This window comes from Caretta caretta, chromosome 1 (genome assembly GCF_965140235.1).
Source record: "Caretta caretta isolate rCarCar2 chromosome 1, rCarCar1.hap1, whole genome shotgun sequence".
Lineage (NCBI taxonomy): Eukaryota > Metazoa > Chordata > Testudines > Cheloniidae > Caretta > Caretta caretta.
In genome coordinates, this window is record NC_134206.1 from 140,272,563 (window position 1) to 140,291,862 (window position 19,300).

At 44.5% G+C, this 19,300-nt stretch overlaps 1 protein-coding gene and 1 long non-coding RNA gene across 4 annotated transcripts in view; both read left to right on the forward strand.

The window, feature by feature from the left end:
• The window catches only part of PPEF1 (protein phosphatase with EF-hand domain 1), a 70,440-nt gene extending 57,240 nt beyond the window's left edge, over positions 1-13,200 (forward strand). For all 3 annotated transcript variants that reach the window (XM_075131672.1, XM_048862355.2, XM_048862338.1), the window contains 8 exons: positions 56-205; positions 1,876-2,196; positions 3,424-3,609; positions 5,376-5,518; positions 6,520-6,626; positions 9,285-9,448; positions 11,784-11,868; positions 12,065-13,200. In XM_075131672.1, the coding sequence (XP_074987773.1) occupies positions 56-205; positions 1,876-2,196; positions 3,424-3,609; positions 5,376-5,518; positions 6,520-6,626; positions 9,285-9,448; positions 11,784-11,868; positions 12,065-12,249 (1,341 nt within the window). In that variant the 3' untranslated portion in view covers positions 12,250-13,200. The remainder of the gene's footprint in view (positions 1-55; positions 206-1,875; positions 2,197-3,423; positions 3,610-5,375; positions 5,519-6,519; positions 6,627-9,284; positions 9,449-11,783; positions 11,869-12,064) is intronic.
• Positions 13,201-14,512: 1,312 nt separating this feature from the next.
• Positions 14,513-18,089, forward strand: LOC125641847 (uncharacterized). Its single transcript, XR_007358175.2, has 3 exons — positions 14,513-15,028; positions 15,377-15,482; positions 16,182-18,089. It is a non-coding gene; the product is annotated as an uncharacterized LOC125641847 (long non-coding RNA).
• The last annotated feature ends 1,211 nt before the right edge of the window (positions 18,090-19,300 follow it).

The window sequence follows — 19,300 nt, forward strand, 5'->3', positions numbered from 1 at the left end:
GATAAGCACCAGTGACTTTCAAGAATGATATCTAATAAAATAATATATTTTACAGTCCCATGGCAAAAAAATTTTAAATCTTCTGCAAGATGTTTATAGCTGGCTTCCCCTTGCCACTGTAATTGACAGCAAAGTACTAATTGTACATGGAGGAATATCAGACACCACTGATTTGGATTTCCTGAATTTATTTAAGAGAAATAAGGTAAGAGACTGTACTTCTGTAGAGTTACCTTTATTCTGTTTGTGATCTCTGAAAGTGTTTACTAGTAAAAATATTAAGGTAAAGTTATCTAAGCATTTTATAGATTTAGAGAAGACAGTAGATACTACCTAAAGAAAATACAGCAAAATAGAGACAATGACTTCTTCAGAAGGAAACATTTGTGGTGAATGGTGCCAATGGACATATAAGCCAAATCTTCAGCTGGTGTAAATGAGTGTAGATCCATTGAGATAAGTGGAGCTACACCAATTTACACCACCTGAGCATCTGACCCACTATATAGTAAGACCATATGTTTGTCTAGAAAATATGAAAATTACCTTATTTTAACAACTTGCAGAAGTTTCAGGAGAACTAGGAAATCCATCAGTGTGTGAATTTCCTCCTTTTTAATCCAGTTCAACTTTCCTTTAGTGATAGTTGTGCACTGGGGCCCCAGCCCTACAATCTGATCTGTGCAAGCAGAACTCCTCGGCCTGCATGGAGCTACTTTGCAGCTGGGTGAAATCCCACAGAAGTCAAAAATCTCTGCCTATTTGGATCCTGTTTCAGGATCAGACCCAGGGGCAGCCAAAATTCCACTTTTCATAACTGAAACAAGTTCAGAAGACAAGAGGTCAAATTCGGCCCTGAGATTAAGCAGGTGCAACTCCTGCTGAAAACAGTGGAAGTTACTAACACCATTATTATTAATGCAGCTGCTATGCAACGCATAATTAACGTGTGAAATCACCTCTGCAGGAGAGTATTGAAATACTTTAGTAAGAGTCAGACATTTGTGAGCCGGATTCCAAATGCACTGGCATTTGTGGTATTCCAAACTGATACCTGGCACAATTTGCTGCCAGAAGCAGTTTCTATATCTAGCTATTATTTTTTGGCACGCTACACAATCCCCACTTATATTTTTGAGTCAGTGCCTTAGGTAGATAACAACTGTCTGGATGTTGATCAAGACCATGGGGAAAGACAGCTTCGGCTCAGATATTTAGGACTCTGTGGAAGAAAATTATGGTAGTAGTAGATTCAATTTTCTTTTTCTTTAATAAATTGTTTAATACACACACTTTTTTGGCTAAAAAAATGAGCTAGTGCAAGTGACTCTCAAAAGAATATGCAAGAAGCAGCCTGACTCTTTCAAGAAAAGGTTTGTTTTAAAATGAATTGCCATAGCCAACCTATGCAGCTCTAGAAGAGCACTAGCCCTGGTGAACAATCAAGGAGCTTAGGTTTGTTTAAGGGTATAGTGTCTGATTCTCTACTGGGTTACTCCCGTTTTATCCTGGTGTTATTCCATTGATTTCAACTGAGTTAAACCAGAGTAATGCTAGAATAAAGAGTGGAGAATCAGGTCCATGTTTCTCAGTGAATACCATTTCATCCCCAATGTTATTGATAAAGGGGCAGATTTTCAACATAGGTATCTAACTTCCAATGGAATTAGGTACTGAAGTTTCTACCGGGAGTTCAAGAACTGTATTTGGTGAAAAGTTAAAACTCAGAGTTTAAATCCAGAGTAGTGATGAGTTAATATTTCCTTCAAGCAGTTGTTGCTGAGATATGGAGCATATGATGAAATATAGTGCATCTTTGACTTTTTTGATTTATATAAGCTTCAATGAATATGCACTGATGAGTCTGTCTTTTAGATGAAGTCTATGCTGAGACCACCGAAATCAAGCACAGAGAGAAACCATGACCTGGAAAGAACTGACTTTGTAGAGTACTCTCCTATAATAAGAGTCAAGAGATGCCTTCCTGGGCAAGCTATTGCTGTCAAAGGAATGACCAGGCCTTCATCATCTAGCCATAGAAGACGATACACCGGTGATCTATTGGATGCTGGGGAGCACAGGTGGCTGCTTCATGATGGTGCTAGCTCTGGCCCGCTCCTAGATGCACAGTATCTAGAGTGCGGTGTTCATATGCCGAGCGTGCCTTCAGAATTAACAGCAAAGGAATGGAAACAAGTATGTGAAACCAAATACAGACTTCTTAAAAAACAAACTATTTGTATAGGCAAATGGAATTTATTTTGTGTAAACAGGATGTTTTGATTCTGAGATGAATAGAGAAAACTTTTTCTTTCAGACATCATTCTGGGCAGTCAAGGCGATTTTCATTATGGCTGACTCTACCGTCTACCTCTGGTCATTCAAATGCATTTCAAGACACATCACTTTATTCTACAAATAAATATGTTTTATGTACTATATTTTCTCAGTGTTCAAAATGTCTCAATAGCAAACATTTCAATCCATTTCAATAGTATCTGATGCAGTTGAGTGTCCTTGTGTGGTAGGATCTGATAGTACAAAAGGTACTTTTAGTTTCAATGGGCTATAATTTCACAGTCGTCAGTCAAAAACTGCACCTATTTTGTGGTTGCAGTGCACACACGAGCAGGCTTGGGGAGCTGGACGCTAACCTACCCAACAAATCCCAACTCCTCGGGTTTGTGGTATGCAGGGCCTGCTGATTGTTCAGGGAGAAGGGATTTACCTTTGTCATCTTCCCTCCATTTTTGCCTTGTTTACCAAAGAACAAGATTAAGCCCTCAGTGTACAATAATTTAATGAATTGTGACAACTCTGTGATTTTAATTCACAGAGCTGTTTGTAATCTGAAAAAATAATTGTAAGGCAGGGGTATATTTTCCAAGTTTCTCTTTGGTCAGCTCCTTTAAGCAGAAGTGGATGGTTATATTGGCTTCTGTGTGGGCAACTCTCTTCTAACATAGGAAACCTGCCTCCTGCCACTGACCCATGTGACTTAGGAAAGCAGGTCCTTAAACTAATACAATGGAGACTGATAAAACTCTAGTGTAGAAATTAGACTATTCTTTTGAAATGTGAGTCTTCCAAAGACAACAGAAAACAAAAAGCAAGTGTTTTGTTCTCTCTGGAGAGTATTAGTTTCTGAAATTGTTTGGAAATACAGTATAAAATCTACCTAGTGATTTACATTTAAAAACTCAACTCAGATGGCTTTTGTTTAATAAAGGCAAATAGAAAGAAATGTTTTCCAAGCAAAAGGAATGTATTAGTTTAAGGAAATAAAGAAAACCTGAGAAGTCTAGCTGTATCTTATTGTGCTTAGGGCCCCTGTAATAGCCAGCATTTCTAAATAAAGTCCCAGGTTGTAGCCTATGTTGTACTAATTGTCAGTAATCATGTGTGTTGGTTTGCTCTTCAAAGGTGGCTGATATTCTTTGGAGTGATCCAAAAAACCAGAATGGCTGCACACCAAACAAATCTCGAGGAGGTGGTTGCTACTTTGGGCCCGATGTTACTGCCAGGCTGCTTAAACGGTATAATCTGAAGATGCTGATCAGGTCTCATGAATGCAAACAAGAAGGTTATGAGATCAGTCATGATGGGCAGGTAAGATTGTCACGTATAAAATAAAATGCTGCTGTGAACTTCACAGAAAACCCCATAGGAGTAACCTCAAATTTATCAGCTAAGTCAATTGGTGAAAAAGAGTGAGTTCTATAAAACAGGTATTGGGAATATTCACAGTACTCATGTGAGGTTTTCTTAGGCAAAACTTCCCTCACCTTGAAGGGGAGATTTGTTAATGACAACAAGAATGGCGCCATAGCCACCCGTGCTTTGAAATCGCTGAAAACCTCCACTCAAGTCACACTGTCTCTGCCTTAGGAAAGTGCATTTTTTAAAAAAAGCGTGTCTCTGTGTCTCTGAAAAAAGCACTGAAAGGCCCACTGACTGTGCAGACCGGCACTTTGTAATAGAAACATTATAGGGCTTACTGCACGTGCTTCTGCGACTTGTTTTTTGCACACTGGAAATTTGTCAGGACAAATGCTAGTTAGAGCTGCATCACTGAGGGTAGAGAAAGAATCTGAACTACGTTTTTGTGCCTGAAATCTTACCCTGGGTAAATTCTAGTTTTGGGAAATTGAGAGGGAAGATGTTCCTGGGTCATTTCCTGTTACTCAAGCCTAAAATTCCAATAATCTTTTTGTAGCTATGCTATAGTCCATTATTATGAGTTACATTCATTATTGCATGGGTTTGCAACCTGAGGGTCATGACCAATGTTCCCTCTAATTTTGTACAGCCATGTGCGGAATGAATTTTGTTATGTGCACCAGTATGGAGGTGATGTGTGGTGGGGGTGGAGCCAAGGGGTTCGGCATGTGGGAGGGGGCTCAGAGCTGTGGCACAGGGTTGGGGTGCAGGGGGGTGAGGGCTCTGGCTGGGGGTGTGGGCCTTGGGTTGAGGCCAGGGATGAGGGGTTCAGGGTGCCAAAGGGGGCTCAGGGATGGGGCAGAGGGTTGGGGTGCAGGGGGGTGAGGGCTCTGGCTGGGGGTGCAGGCCCTGGGGTGGGGCCAGGGATGAGGGGTTTAGGGTACCCTGGGGCTGCGGCGGGGAGAGAGGGCTCCCCCCAGGCCTCTCTTGCCGCAGCAGCTTGGGGCAAGGGGAGAGGCACCTCTCCCTGGCTGCTGCAGCTCCAAGCCCAGGGCCGGGGCCAGGGCTCTTCTTCCCAGCTGCGGCAGCTCCAAGGCTGGAACTGGGGCAGGGGCGCCTTTTCCTGGCCACAGAAGTTCTGAGGCTGGGCCAGGGGAGGGGTGCCTCTCCCCATCTGCGTGGCCCTTGTTAGCATGGTGCGCGGCCGTACAGCTTAGAGGGAACTTAGGTCATGACCACCCTGTCCTTCTCATGTTGCTAATGGGAGATGAGTTCCAGTGTAGGAAAGGTCAAGACCCACTGTATTGTAAGTATATCAACGTACATGTTACTTTAATTCATCTGAGTAATTTCCTTCATCTTCTTGGCCTCTCTCTCTCTGACACACATGGCTAGAAGGAAGGGAAGGAGATTCAAAACCATTTAGACCCCAGGGAAATGTTGCCTTTGTGGCAAGTGTAATTATATGTTGTTTGTCTTATAAAGTGAAGTCCTCATGGAAAAAGTAAAAAATGAAGTCCTGAAGCAGGACTAGAGTTGACATTTTGTTTAGTTGAGCAGCCATTGGCAGGCTTATAGATTTATTAGGGTTTTACACTTGTTTTAATTCATTTTGTAACCTGTCTCAATTTTCTAAAGCCAGTTTTAAACTTCAGTCCAAAAAGGGGGCAGCTTTAATCAATCCCACTGATTTCTTTTTTTTCTTTTATTATCAGGTTATCACTATTTTTTCTGCCTCTAACTACTATGAAGATGGCAGCAACCGTGGTGCTTATCTCAAACTGAATCCTGATCTGATACCTCGCTTTGTGCAGTATCAAGTCAGTAAATGCACACGCAAACAGACTCTTCACCAGAGGTACAGTAAGGACAACACATCTAATGGATACAGGCATAGGCGCCGACTCCGTGGGTGCTCCACCCAAGCTCACCCCTCCCCCCCACTCCCGCCCGCCAGTGGTCCCTGCCAATCAACTCCCAGTGCCTCCTGAACAGCTGTTCTGCAGCATGTGGGAGTCACTGGGATGGAGCGGGGAGGAGTGGAAACGAGGGGTGCTCGGAGGAGGGGGCGGAAAGAGGCGGGGTGGGGGTGGAGCAGGGATGGGAAGAGACGGGTTGGTGATGGGGCCTTGGGGGAAGGGGTGGAGTGGAGGTGGGGCCTGGGGCTAAGTGAGGGTTGAGCACCCCTGGGGAAAATTAGAATCCGGTGCCTGTGGATACATGTACAGTGTATCAATACGAACCCAGAATGTGTGAATTGTTCATGGCAGAAGTTACAAGAGAGGTTTAATTGTATTTGCACAGCCCTTTACGTTACTTGGTTTTCTTTTTTTTTAAATGGATTTAAAAACAAATGTGATAACAGATAAAAGGGGTTCCAACAGCTCTAATTTGATTGTTCTGAGTTATTTGCAGTGCTATAAAAAGAATCAAGGATTTGAATTGTATAAGACAGCAAATGTACAGGATATGTCAAGCCTGGTTCGCCATTGTATGACACCATTTTCACACCGGTGTAATGCCATGGCGTAAAACTGGAGTAATACTGGTGTGAATCAGGCCCAAGAATTTTGTCAGAACAATTCTGCCATGCATGACACTAGAGTCCACTTTGCTAATGTAAAGGACTTATAACTTGACTGTGTAATGTCTGTCATGAATAACTCAGCCACCAAATAAGCTCAGACCATTCTTTTGGGTTTTTTAATGTCACTGTTTTAGGGGGCTCGTTGCAGGGCTCCTAAACTGAGATTGTTTGTTACAGGGGATTGGTACACAATAAATACTGCATATGGAAAAATTTGAAGAGCTAGAGAATTTCAATCCTTGAATTGTCCACTCTGATTGTTTTCTTCATAGGGTGAGTGTAGTTGAATGGTCTGCATTAAAGTCATTACGAGAGAAACTTTACTCCCGGAGATCAGAACTCATTGCAGCTTTCAGACAGTATGACCCAAATGACACAGGTAATGAAACCAACCACAGATGAAAGTAATTAGCTCTTAAAATTAAGTTACCAGCATTGTCATCAAATAGGACCAAAAATGCACTCTCTCTAAAATTTAGTTAACAGCTATTAAGTATCTGGATTTGTATTATTATTTGATTGTATTATGAATAGAACATTATTTCTTCTGTGTAGTAGGATAGTTTCCCATGTAAAGACATACAAACACTGCATAGAACAAACATCCCACAAACTGGAGTACATCAAGAGTACCGTTTGTCTGAATACTTGATACATATCAGGAGCACAACATATTTTTCACATGAATGGCATCCACTGAGGAGACTGCAATCTGTAAAATAAATGATTAAACAAAGGAAGAGCCTAATTCTGTGAGAGACTGAATACCCCCAATTCCCAGTGAAGTCAATAGGAGCTAAGGGCCCTCAGCACCTTACAGGAGGTGCTCAACACTTCAAAGGGATCAGGCCCTAAATATGCCTGTCAAAAGGCTGCTGTTGGATGCCATTGGAGTAGGTCCAGAAAATGGTCTTCTGCTTTGTCCTTCATTACTGGATCTTTGCCAATGCTCATATAAGTATAAGGGAGAGTAGAAGAATATGCCAGGGAATCAAGGATGCATCATAGTGCACTGCTGGATGGAAGTCTTGTGAAGAATTTCAGGGTTTTGCATTTGTGAGGCCTGGCGAATGGACCCAAGCCATGCTAGGTGGGTGTGGGTTTCATGAGCTCCCAGAATTCTCCATAAGTGAGGTGACAGTCTGAAGAATGTCCCTGGCTCCGGGAGGCCTTTCACCCTGGACAAGGCATCAGCCACTCCATTTTCTGTCCAAAGAATCATAGAATCATAGACTTTAAGATCAGAAGGGACCATTATGATTGTCTAGTCTGACCTGCACAACGCAGGCCACAGAATCTCACCCACCCACTCCTGTAACAAACCCCTAACCTATGTCTGAGCTATTAAATTCTTCAAATTGTAGTTTAAAGACTTCAAGGTGCAGAGAATCCTCCAGCAAGTGACCCGTGCCCCACACTGCTGAGGAAGGCGAAAAACCCCCAGGGCCTCTACCAATCTGCCCTGGAGGAAAATTCCTTCCCGACCCCAAATATGGCAATCAGCTGAACCCTGAGCATATGGGCAAGACTCACCAGCCAGACACCCAGGAAAGAATTCTCTGTAGTAACTCAGATCCCACCCCATCTAACATCCCATCACACGCCATTGGGCATATTTACCGCTAATAGCTGAAGATCAATTAATTGCCAAAATTAGGCTATCCCATCATATCATCCCTTCTATAAATTTTTCAAGCTGAGTCTGGAAGCCAGATATGTCTTTTGCCCTCACTGCTTCCCTTGGAAGGCTGTTCCAGTTAGATTCCATACCTTTGAGTGCACTCGGGACAAGTATCAATCCGCCATCCTCCACTGAATAACACATAGCACTTTGTACTACCCCACTTAGGCCCAGTGGGTTTCTTGTTCCTGGGAATTAGGAACTGCACAAAAGCTTCTTCCAAATCAGGAGTGTCCAGAGCTGCCTCTCACTGTATTTCAGCACAAGGTTTCTGAAAATGGGGGGAGGAAACCTGACCAGTTCACTTATTCATATAGGAGCCTGATGGATTGTGTTGGACCCTGTGTAGCTTTGTTATAGGAGAGCTGTGAAGTATGGAATTTTTTGATTATCCAGCCTGATTTGCTGCCTCAGTATCCGGGGAGCTTCCAGTTACTATTTGTGTGGGAAACCATCTCATGTTTCCTGGGAGGTGGGGTTTAGGTGTGACAGTTAGTCAATGGTGCATGCTTCTTTCCAGGTAAAATGAGTGAAGGGGTTGGTACTGAAGTCCAGGCCTTAGGGCCTTAAGCATCATACTAGGAGAGGAAATCCAGCTAAGAAAGAAGTGGGCAGCTGAAGAAATTCACAGATAGAAAGTGCCCCAACTATGAAAGTAAGGGTTTGGGCAGGCACAAGTCCAGCAGTGCTAAGGCAGTCTCTGCCTCGGGAGCATTTCTAAACTCCTCCATTGCTAGACATCTTCAGAAAGCTATGTCGGTGTGGAACTGAGATCAGGGGTAAAAAGCCAGAGAGTGGGCACCTCCTCCATATAGTCTGAAAAGTCTCTAGAATGGGCGAAGCTGTTGGGCAATACCACTAGAGAACACAAACACTGAGGCATCAAGTGAAGGTAAATCTGTGGTTGGTTGACATTGGATGGACTATTTGCATAGGAATAGGGATTGAAATCTTTGGGCACCAGAAATCTTTTCCTCATTACACTACCTCACTCCATGTCCTTTAAAGGTGATAACCGAAATGTTAAGGTCTTAAACACCATTTCAGAGCTAAACAGTCAAGTCACATTTTCTAGGTCTTATGTTACCCTATCAGCTGCGCATGGTAATATAGCTACAGTATATGTTTGCAGGACCTCAAATCTGTAACATTCCTTTTGAATAAAGTAATTGCTCGGTATACAGTTATTTCAAATGTACTAAAACACTTCAATATTGTCTAGTTTTTGTGTCAAAGAATATTTGTATTAGACTATTCTGCAACTCTTTAAAAAAACAGCAACAAAAATTGCTAGCAGTTAGTAAGAGTGTGTTGTTTGGCATGCATTTATAACCATGAAATGATCCATTTTGACAGGAAGAATTTCTGCCACTGAATGGGCCTCAGCAGTGGAATCTGTTTTACATCTGGATCTCCCATGGAGGACTCTGCGTTCTCGGTTGGTGCAGCTTGCTCCAGGTGGAAATGTCGAGTATCTTTCATGTTTTAATGATTTGGAAATAAAGCCAGCTATAAAAGAGGTAAGAGGAAAAAGAGTCATATCCAAATCTTACAGGAACATTTTCTTGGAAGCTGGATGGACAATTTCTTGGACAATTGAGGCCAGATTTTCAAAATACTCAATTTCCATGTAGGAAGCTAAATAAAATGCTTTTCAAAAAGTGCTAAATAGGAAGTGAGCTCCTTTACATCTCTCCATTTATTAAAGTGATTTAAGGATTTATCTGCACTGTTAAGTGAAGGTCTGATTGTAGTATGGGTAGTGTAGCGGGGTGGACACCCGCTCGGGCCCAGAGGGGTTTAAGATAGCCCTGGGAGAGGGCTAGGGCAGGGGAAGAGCTGGGCTGATTGGCAGAGCAGCCGCGGCTGGGGGCCATGCCCCAAACAGACCCAGTGGGCCTTATAAAAGCCAGGGAAGCCAGGAGCAGAAGAGACACCCTCTTTCTAGCTGTGAGAGGGAGGGACCTGGCTGCAGAGACCGAAATAGAGGACCTAGTTTGGTGCAGGGCTGGGGAAAGGCCAAGGGAGCTGGGGAGCTCTGGCCTAGAAAAGCCCCAGGCTGCGAGCCTGGTAAGGTCTATTAGGTACGGGAGTTGCAGGGGCAGCCACGGGTAGGCAGAGGCAGCAGGTCCAAACCCAGCCTTGCTGGTGATGAGTGGCTCATACTGCAGTCTGCCCTAGGGCGCAGGGGCTAGCTGGTGACAGGCAGGAGCCTATGACTGAGGTGAGGTAGGGATAGTGGGTGGGGGGTTCCCCTGGGAGGGAGAGACCCAGAACTGTGGGGTACTGCCAGGGGGCAGCACCCAGTGAAAGGGGCACCGGGGTCCTGGGAGGGACACGGGAGCCAGCAGCAAGGCGAGACACCGGCCTGAAGAGGGCGCTCCAGAAGCTGGTGAGCTAATTCCCTGAGATGACTAGCAGGGGCCGCGGCCGGTGAGTCTGCGCCCGGTTACAGGTAGGCATACCTTAAATCTAGCTAGCATGAGTAACAGTAGCAGTGAACACGTGGTGGCATGAGCTTGTACTTGGGCTAGCCACCTGAGCGCAAGTCCGCTGGGGATCCTGGGTACATACTCAGGTTGCTAGGCTGTGCTGAAGCCCGTGCTTCCATTTCTATTGTTAGCTGTGCTAGCTAGATTAAAGCTGCCATGGGTATGCCTACCTGTGCTTCAATCATGCTTTCACTTGCAGTGTGAACTTTCCTAAATAGGAGCACTTGGGTGCTGAGCCCTTTTGGAAGTCTGGCCTGTTGTCGGTAGCTACCGGTGTGGTGCTCCGCTCTTGTTCGATGATGATAACAGTCGGCTGCATGCGTGTTCCCTCTGTGTGCTGCCCCAGCTCTGCGCAGATAGCTAACACAGCAGACCCCAAGAGAACCCCCAAAAACCACAGACTCTAGTAAGGTACGAAGGAACCTGAGCCAGGTTTATTGTCAAACGAAGTACGGAAATAGATCCCTATAGACTCTACAGGGCATATTACGAATTTGTGCTCCCTGGCAATGGACACAGCTCAGTCAGTGGTGGGATACTCCACTGCCCTCTAGGCTGGACAAAGATGTGTGCTCTAGGACCTACTTTTATACTGTTGCAGGACAGATTACTCATCATAGTTCAAACGAATCTATCCATCATGTTGTCCTTTTGACCCTGTCTTTAAGATGCACCTGCCTGTTCCTTGTTACGTCTATGGATTGTCTTGCCACCGTCTTGGCACAAGTTCTCCTCATTAGCACTTGTGTGTGTGTGCGTGTGCGCACGTGCCTCTAACAGCCTTTTCTTGCCAACTTCTGTGAGTGGGACCTGCCTCTGGCTCACAGCCCAGCTTTGCTTGTCACTGCCTGGAAGTACTTTGGTTCAGGCTTCAGGCCTCAGACTGGGCCTCTGATACAAGAATTTATGTTTCAGGGTGTCCTCTTACTACATGGCCTGTAGCTGAAGTTTCCATTTTTTTTCAAAGTAAGAACAGCCGGGTCACTTTCCATATGCACCTTTAAGTTGTGTGTCTTTGAGAGCATAATATGCAGCACCCTGACAAGTTATTTGCGCTTTCATTAATAATCACTTATCATAGATGTGAAAGGCTCCTTATCCCAGTGACAATTCTCGCTGCCACCTAGTCGCAACGTATCTGGCAACTGAAAGACAGACAAGTATTGTCTACTGCGGTTTGTTCAGGGCCGGGGAGAAACCCCTGCTTGGAAGCTGTGCTAAAGGAGTCTTTTTAATGTTTGAAAATGTATGCTTTGTGTATTAGTTTTGTTTTTTAGATTGGTACAATGTCTGTCCTGTTTGTTAGTCTAAATCAGATTGAGGTACGATCTGCCCACGGATTGTAATTTCAAAATCTTTTTAGGTTCAACCAGCTTTGGTGGAAACCTTGTACAGATACAGAACTGATCTGGAGATAATCTTTAACATCATTGACAAAGATCATTCAGGTACATTGGGGTAATTTCTGCTTACTACTACAGGTCTATGAAGCATCTATTTGTTGTTATTGTGGGTAAGTGATGTGTGTCTCCAGCCAACATTATATAGCAAATAAATTCCAACGGTGGTAGGTGGCAGATAGCCCTTTTGAGGGGAGACAGGTGAGTTGAATAGTGCACTGCTTCCCCCTTCTGTCTCCTTTAGGTCTGATCTCCATTGAGGAATTTCGCCAGACATGGAAGCTCTTCAATTCTCATCTCAAAATCGACATAGATGATGAATCCATTGACAACCTAGCCCGCAGCATTGACTTCAACAAAGATGGCAGCATTGACTTCAATGAATTTTTAGAGGCCTTTCATGTGGTTAATAAATTTGAAAACAAGTAGAAGCAGAATTCGTTTCAGAAGTTCTTGTCAGGAGCTTGCATGTTTGCTGGTGATATTATGCTGCACTGAGAAACATAATGCCTGTCTGAGAGAGAATGGACTGCTCGTTCTGATAAGGCAGCATGGTAAACATATGAGGTGGAGAACCAGAAGCATTGTGCTGTTTGGGGAAGTCATTGCTCAGCCACTTGTAAACTGTGGACAGCTGCTACACAGGAGGATATTAATGATGAGAGAGAAGAGATGAAAAACTTTAACTGCCTTCTTATGGGGTGGTTGGTTGCCTGATGGTAGAGCAGGACACGGCCATATTAGCAACTTGTTTGATTCCAGTCCTTGTTTCTTTATCGCCTGACCATTGGGAACTTGATCACTGCCAGTGTAGCTCCTTTAACCTTGTGGGAAGTTAAGGTGATCTTCTTTGTGTGGCTCAACAACAGTCCTCACAGATGAGAAGAATTGATGTACTCTGAAGGAAGTCCTTTCTGGTCCTGCTTGATTGATCAGATGGTGTTTCCAATGAGGGATATGATAGGGAAAAGTAGAGAGATCCTTTGGACCAGCTATTCCTAAGGTTGAAAACTGAGAGGAGAAACACTCATCTACAGAAACTATTCTACATTTAAACTAGTATTTTGCATGATGCTAATAAATTAATAATTTCAGTTCAATACTACCTCTCTTACTATTGTTTACATACATAGCCTATTATTTAAAGACAAAGTGTTTGCTTGTTACTGATTCCCCCGTGTGCTAGGAGAGTTAATGAAATTCTTTTGAAAAGCCTGCCCTTATGTTTTTTTTTTCTGAATAGGTCTCATTATGATAAGAATGGAGATCCATTAAGTTTAAACTCAAAATACATGTTATTGTCTTGCATGGGCATAAATATGTGGTCAATAACAGAATAAAAATCTTAGCTTTCAAAGCAATTAAAAATGTAGTATATTATCCTGCTTCACTGGTTTTGGTCTTGTATGGATCACAGTAGAACACTGATTTCCTCCATAAATAACTTGGGCATTTTATTAAAGAGGAATTGACTAAGAAAATGATGGTAATAAGGAAGCTTGGTGGCACTGCGCACGAGATGCTTCAACATAGCAAAGACAAAGTTCTTGGATTTGAACATCATATGGAATGGGTACATGGAACACAGTCGTACAAGGGGTTTAGATTCCAAAAAAGCAAAGTGTGAGATATTAAGAAAATTACTGAGCTTGATGCAGTGGGAGGAAGTATCTATGTGGAACAATTCTGGAACATTGTGTGCCATCATAAACCGCAACAAATGACACTTCCTCTGAAAGAGAATAAAAGAAAGAATAATAGGTGGCCAGTGTTACTGTAGAAGGGACTGCTTAGTGATATTAGGGTTAACAGAAGAAGCAGTATTTGTGTGTACAGAGAATTAGCTTGCAAAAAAGCAGAATCAACTAGTATGATACAAAGGGGATAAGTAGAGTAATAAAGGCCTATAGGTGAGCTTGTGAAGTCTTACTTTAACAACAAAATGTTCTGGCCATTGGGGCCTAATCCCACTCTCACTGAAGTCTAAGAATATTTTTCCATTGGAAGGATCAGTCCCAGTTAGAAGCACTGAAGACCTTGTAAGTACTGCATGCAAAGGTATCAGTAAGAAGCATGTGTGGATGACACTCGTTTCAGGTTTGAAGGCAGTGAACTCATGAGTTTACTTGAATCATTCCAATTATTTTTCAAGCATGGAGAACAAGGAAGGTACCCCAGGACTGGAAAAAATAATGGTGATTATTTAAATAACACTCAAAAACAGAATGGGAGGGAAATGATCTTCCAGATATCTTCCTTACTTTTCAGTTGTAATTGAGGTAAAAAATGCTTGTACTGTAGATTTGCATTTATATATTTTGACTTTTTAGGTGATTTGACAATTCAGACTTTGAATTGTCTACTCACATTAATAAACTAGTACTATAATAGGCCTAAAACAGTACTCTTTATCCAAGCAAAGCTCCCATTATTTGTAATGAGAATTTTGCTTGAGACAGAAGTACAGGATCTAGGTGTCTTGTCTTTCATTGACTTCAACAAACTTTGTATCATGCCCATAGTCTTTAGATACTTTGGTGCTTCTGGCGGGGGTCAGAAAGGGATTAGAAGCAGCCAAGGGAGGTTGCTTGGGTAATCAGCCACAGGTGTGGTTGCACCCAATTACGGAACAGCTGGCCCTGATAAAAGGGCAGACTGAGAGAGTGGGAGAGACTCTTGCTCCAGCTGAGAAGTAGAGAGGACGCGGCTGCCTGGGAGAGCAAGCAGGGTACTTGAGGCAGAGCAGGGCTGGGGAAGGGCAGGCAGAGCTGAGGAGATCTGGCCTGTTGAGTCCCCAGGTTGAGGCTTTGCTAAAGGCCAGCGGAAGTATTAGGGCTGCAAGGAGGCAGCTGCGGCTAGAAAGGCAGCAGGTCCAACTCCCTTGCCAGTGATGAGTGGCCATTACGGACTGCAGTTTGCCCCTGAGAGCAGGGGCTAGAGGATGAATGGCAGTAGCCACTGAGGCAAGATGGGTAGAGGGGGTTGGGGTTCCCCTGGGAGGGGAGACCCAGAGTGTGGGGGCACTGCTGTGGGGCAGTACTCCAAGATAAGAGGTACCGGGGTCCGGGAGGGATGCGGGGCCTGAAGTGCTACAAATGGTTGAGATTTACAGAAAGCAGGTACCGGTAGGAAGACACCAGCCAGCAGGAGGTGCTCCGAAGCTGGAATCGAGCTAATTCCTGGATAACCAGCAGGAGACGCTACACTGGTGAGTCGGAGCTTTGCTACAGTGCTGCTATAACTATAGTAGATAAATTGAGCTCTTTTCTTTTTTGAAACTGTTAAAATTGACTACCTCCTGTCTCAAAAATGCAAACTCACTTGTAAGAAATATAGGAAGGTGCATTTTATTGAAAAAAAAAATGGCTTTAAAATTAAAAAAAGTGAGAATCCCAAATAGAAATGTGTGGCTTTTATATTTCCCTCATTTTCTTATTCAAGGGCTGACCACGAACAGCAGAATTACTTTGACTATTGTTTCAGTGTGTCTTTAGAAGATTCTGCTTTATAGAGAATGAAGATGCTTTTGATAATGCATTATTTTTCTTTTCTTCAGTATATACCAAACTTGGAAAGTGAGGAAATATACAACAGGCCACCGTAACGTTAACATGATCTCCAAGTTGGGAAGCCCGGAGGTGTGTACTGCAGGTGACTTACAGGTACTATAAAGGAAATGATACTCTGCAGACTCCTTCCAGAAGAAAGCAAAATCTGGAATTTGGCATCAGTTCTTGCTTTTAAACTGGGGCCTGGTCTATGTTACAAACTTAGGCCAACATAAGCCGCATTAAATCAATCTAATAATGTATGTGTCTACACTACCAAGTCCCTTCCGCTGACCTAAGTAAAGTCAACTTCTGTACTCCACCTCCATTAGAGGCTTAGTGCTTGATTCGACATCCATGGGTCGACATGGGGATAGTGTAGACACTGCATTGTGTAATTCGAATGAATTGGCCTCAGAAGGTGTCTCTCAGTGCTCCGCTGTGGAGAATACTTTCAATTTGATGGCACATCAGCCAGGTACACAGGAAACAGACTCTCCCCTGTTAAAGCCCCGGGAACTTTTGAATTTTCATTGATCAGCATGGAGAGCTTACCAGCACAGCTGATCATGGAGACTCAAGGCCGCAAACATGCTCCAGCAATAAGATCCACAGCAGGTGGTGGATCTTACTGCCGTGCGGGAAGGAGTCTGTGCAAGCAGTGCTCCAATCCAGGAGAAGAAACGCTAACATCTATGCCAAGATTGCGCAGGGCATGGGGACGCACAGCAGTGCAATGTGCAAATAAAGGAGTTTTGGCAAGCATACCGGAAGACAAGAGGGGCAAACAGTCGTTCTGGTTCTGTCCCACAGACATGCTGCTTTTATGAGGAGCTGCATGCGGTTTTCGGCAGTGACCCCACCACTATCCCAAAACATCCCGGGTGAACTTGAGCAGCAATGAGGAGGACGTTGTGGAGGAGGAGGAGACTGTGAGGCAGGCAAGCAGAGGATCCATTCTCCCTGACAGCCAAGAACTGTTTTTAACCGTGGAGCCCATCCCTTCACAGGACCAGTTGGCAGCGGAGCATGATGTCAGGAAAGGCACCTCTGGTGAGTACATATTTCCAATCAAACTGTAGGGGTTACATGCTATGGTTTTTTTTATGTTTAATCTGAACAAAAAAGAAGGTGTAGGGGGTATTGATAGCCACTCCAGCTACGCAGAGAGTGCTGTCTGAAAAAAGACTGTTTATGTGCCTGGGATGGCCCAGGAATCCTCCATGGAGATTTCTAGGAAGCTTTCATGAAGGTTTCCGGGAATGGCTGCCTTATTTCGTCCACCATGGTAGGACACTTTCCCATGCCACTCCAGTATTAACCCTACTGGCATCATTTCAGCACACAGCATTGCAGCATAAGTACCCAGACACTTACAGCATCTGCTCCCTTTCCGCCTCTGTTACCCTCAGGAGAGTGATATTCCATAGGGTCACCTAGGGAAAACGGGGGAAGTTTTGAATGCTAGCCCTTAAACTGCAAACGAGTAATCCGTCCCCTTTTTGGTGAAATCTGGGTTGTGTATGTAATCTGTTTCCTGAGCATGCCATGGTTGTGGTTGGAAGGCATCACTGTGTATTGCAAGCAGTATTGGGGCAGAGGGGGACAGTGGCTGCTTCCTGTTTGTCTCCATCCCCCCAAACCATTGCTGCTTTTGTAAAAAACAAACTATTTGGGGGGCTTTACATTGGTGCCTGCCCTCAAGCACCATCCAGCCTGCTGCTTTTCTCAAGTACCAACCTGTGATCCCAAGGATGTCTTCACAAAAGCAGCAGCACAAGACCTCTCACGGATGCCTTGTGGCGTTACTCACCATGGCTGGAGCAGCAAATCGGTTCTTGCAATAGCCAGTGGTTGTGATTACACTGGGGCTTGCAGTGAAGTGTATTGAGGGCTGTATTTTTAATCAAAAATTTATCCTTGCACCAGAAACAATGTATACACTGGTTTCAGAGTAGCAGCCGTGTTAGTCTGTATTCACAAAAAGAACAGGAGTGCTTGTGGCACCTTAGAGACTAACCAATTTATTTGAGCATAAGCTTTCGTGAGCTACAGCTCACTTCATCGGATACACTGTCAATGCTACCCTTGAGCTCTGCATTCCTTGGAGCTGAGACCTTGTCCGTCGGCACATCCTCCACACCAGGACAGAGAATTTCCCAGATTAGAAAGCGGAAAAAGAAGACTTGGGAGGACCTGTTCAATGAGTAATGCGTGCCTCCGAGAGTGACAAGACGGAGCGCAGATCATGGAGGATTACCTTGTCCGAGAACCAGGTCATGGACAGAGAGGACAGGAGATCATGCAAGGAATAAGAGGGTGCACACAGGCAGAGATGCTGCAGATTATGAGGGAGCAAACAGACATGTTGAGGCATCTGGCTGAGGTTCAGGAAAGGCAGCTGGATGTTAGAGTTCTGCTGCAGCCTACGCTGAACCTGCTGCCATCATCGCCCAGTTCTACATCCTCCTCCCCAAAACGTCCTGTGAGGCGAGGCGGGAAAGTCCGGCATCCCTTGCACTCAACACGGGGGGAGAGTACAAGGACCAGAAGGCGCCCATTCTCAGACCTTTGATTGTTCTTGCAGTGCATCTGTAAGCAAGCTGTCCTTCTTTCTCCCCTCACCGTATAACAGATAACCTGGGGCAAAAGGTTCTTACTTTTCTTTGCTGTCTCTGTGTCTTTGTGTGCATAATAAAACTTAACAGATTGAGGAGAAAAGGCTCCTTATTCATTCAACACACAGTGGTTGGTGGGGGTGGAGTTTACAAGGGAGAAAGTGCAATGGAGGGGACAGTTTGGTAAGGAACAAAACAGATAAGTGTCACATTACTGTGGCTCATTGCTGAAACTGGTTTTCAAAGCCTCATGGAGACACAGATGCTGACCCTCATTGTGCTCTTCTTATTGCCCTGGTGTCTGGCTGCTCAAAATTGGCTGCCGGACGATCTGCCTCAACCCTCCACCCCACCAGAAACTTTTCTCCCTTTGTTTCACAGACATTATGGAGCACACAGCAGGCAGCAATAACAATGGGGTATTGCTTTCACTGAGGTCTAACCCAGTAAGCAAACAAACCAGCGCCCTTTTAAACATCCAAAGGCACATTCCACCACCACTCTACACTGGCTCAGCCTATGGTTGAACCGCTCCTTACTGCTGTCTAGCCTGCCTGTGTACAGCTTCATGAGCCATGGGAGCAAGGGGTAGGCTGGGTCTTCCAGAATCAGAATTGGCATTTCAACATCATCCGTGGTTATTTTGCAGTCTGAAAAGAAAGTCCCTGTGTGCAGCTTTCTGAACAGATCTGTGTTCCTAAAAATGCACGCGTCATGCACCTTTCCCGACCATCCCATGCTGATGTCAGTGAAATGGCCCCTGTGATCCACCAGCACTTGCCACACCATTGAGAAGTACCCCTTGTGGTTTATGTACTCTTTGGCCAGGTGGTCTGGTGCCAAGATAGGGATGTGTGTTCCGTGTATCACTCCACCGCAGTTAGGGAACTCCATTGCGGCAAAACCATCCCCTAGGTCCTGCACTTTGCCCAGAGTCACTACCCTTCTTAGAAGTCCATTGATGTCCCTGCACACCTGGATCACAACAGATCCCACAATAGATTTACCCACTCCAAATTCATGCCCTACTGACCAGTAGCAGTCTGGCATTGCAAGCTTCCACAGAGCTATTGCCACTCGCTTCTCCACTGTCAGAGAAGCTCTCATTTTAGGATTGCTGCACGTCAAGGCTGAGGAAAGCGCTTCACACAGTTCCTGGAAAGTGCCATTCAAAAGTTCTGCAGCCACTGCTCATCATCCCATAGCTGGATAACGATGCGCACCCCCCCCCCCCAAGTCAGTGCTTGTTTACTGGGCCCAGAAACGGCACTCAGGCATGTCAAGGTGACGCGTGACTGTCGACAGCAACTGCCA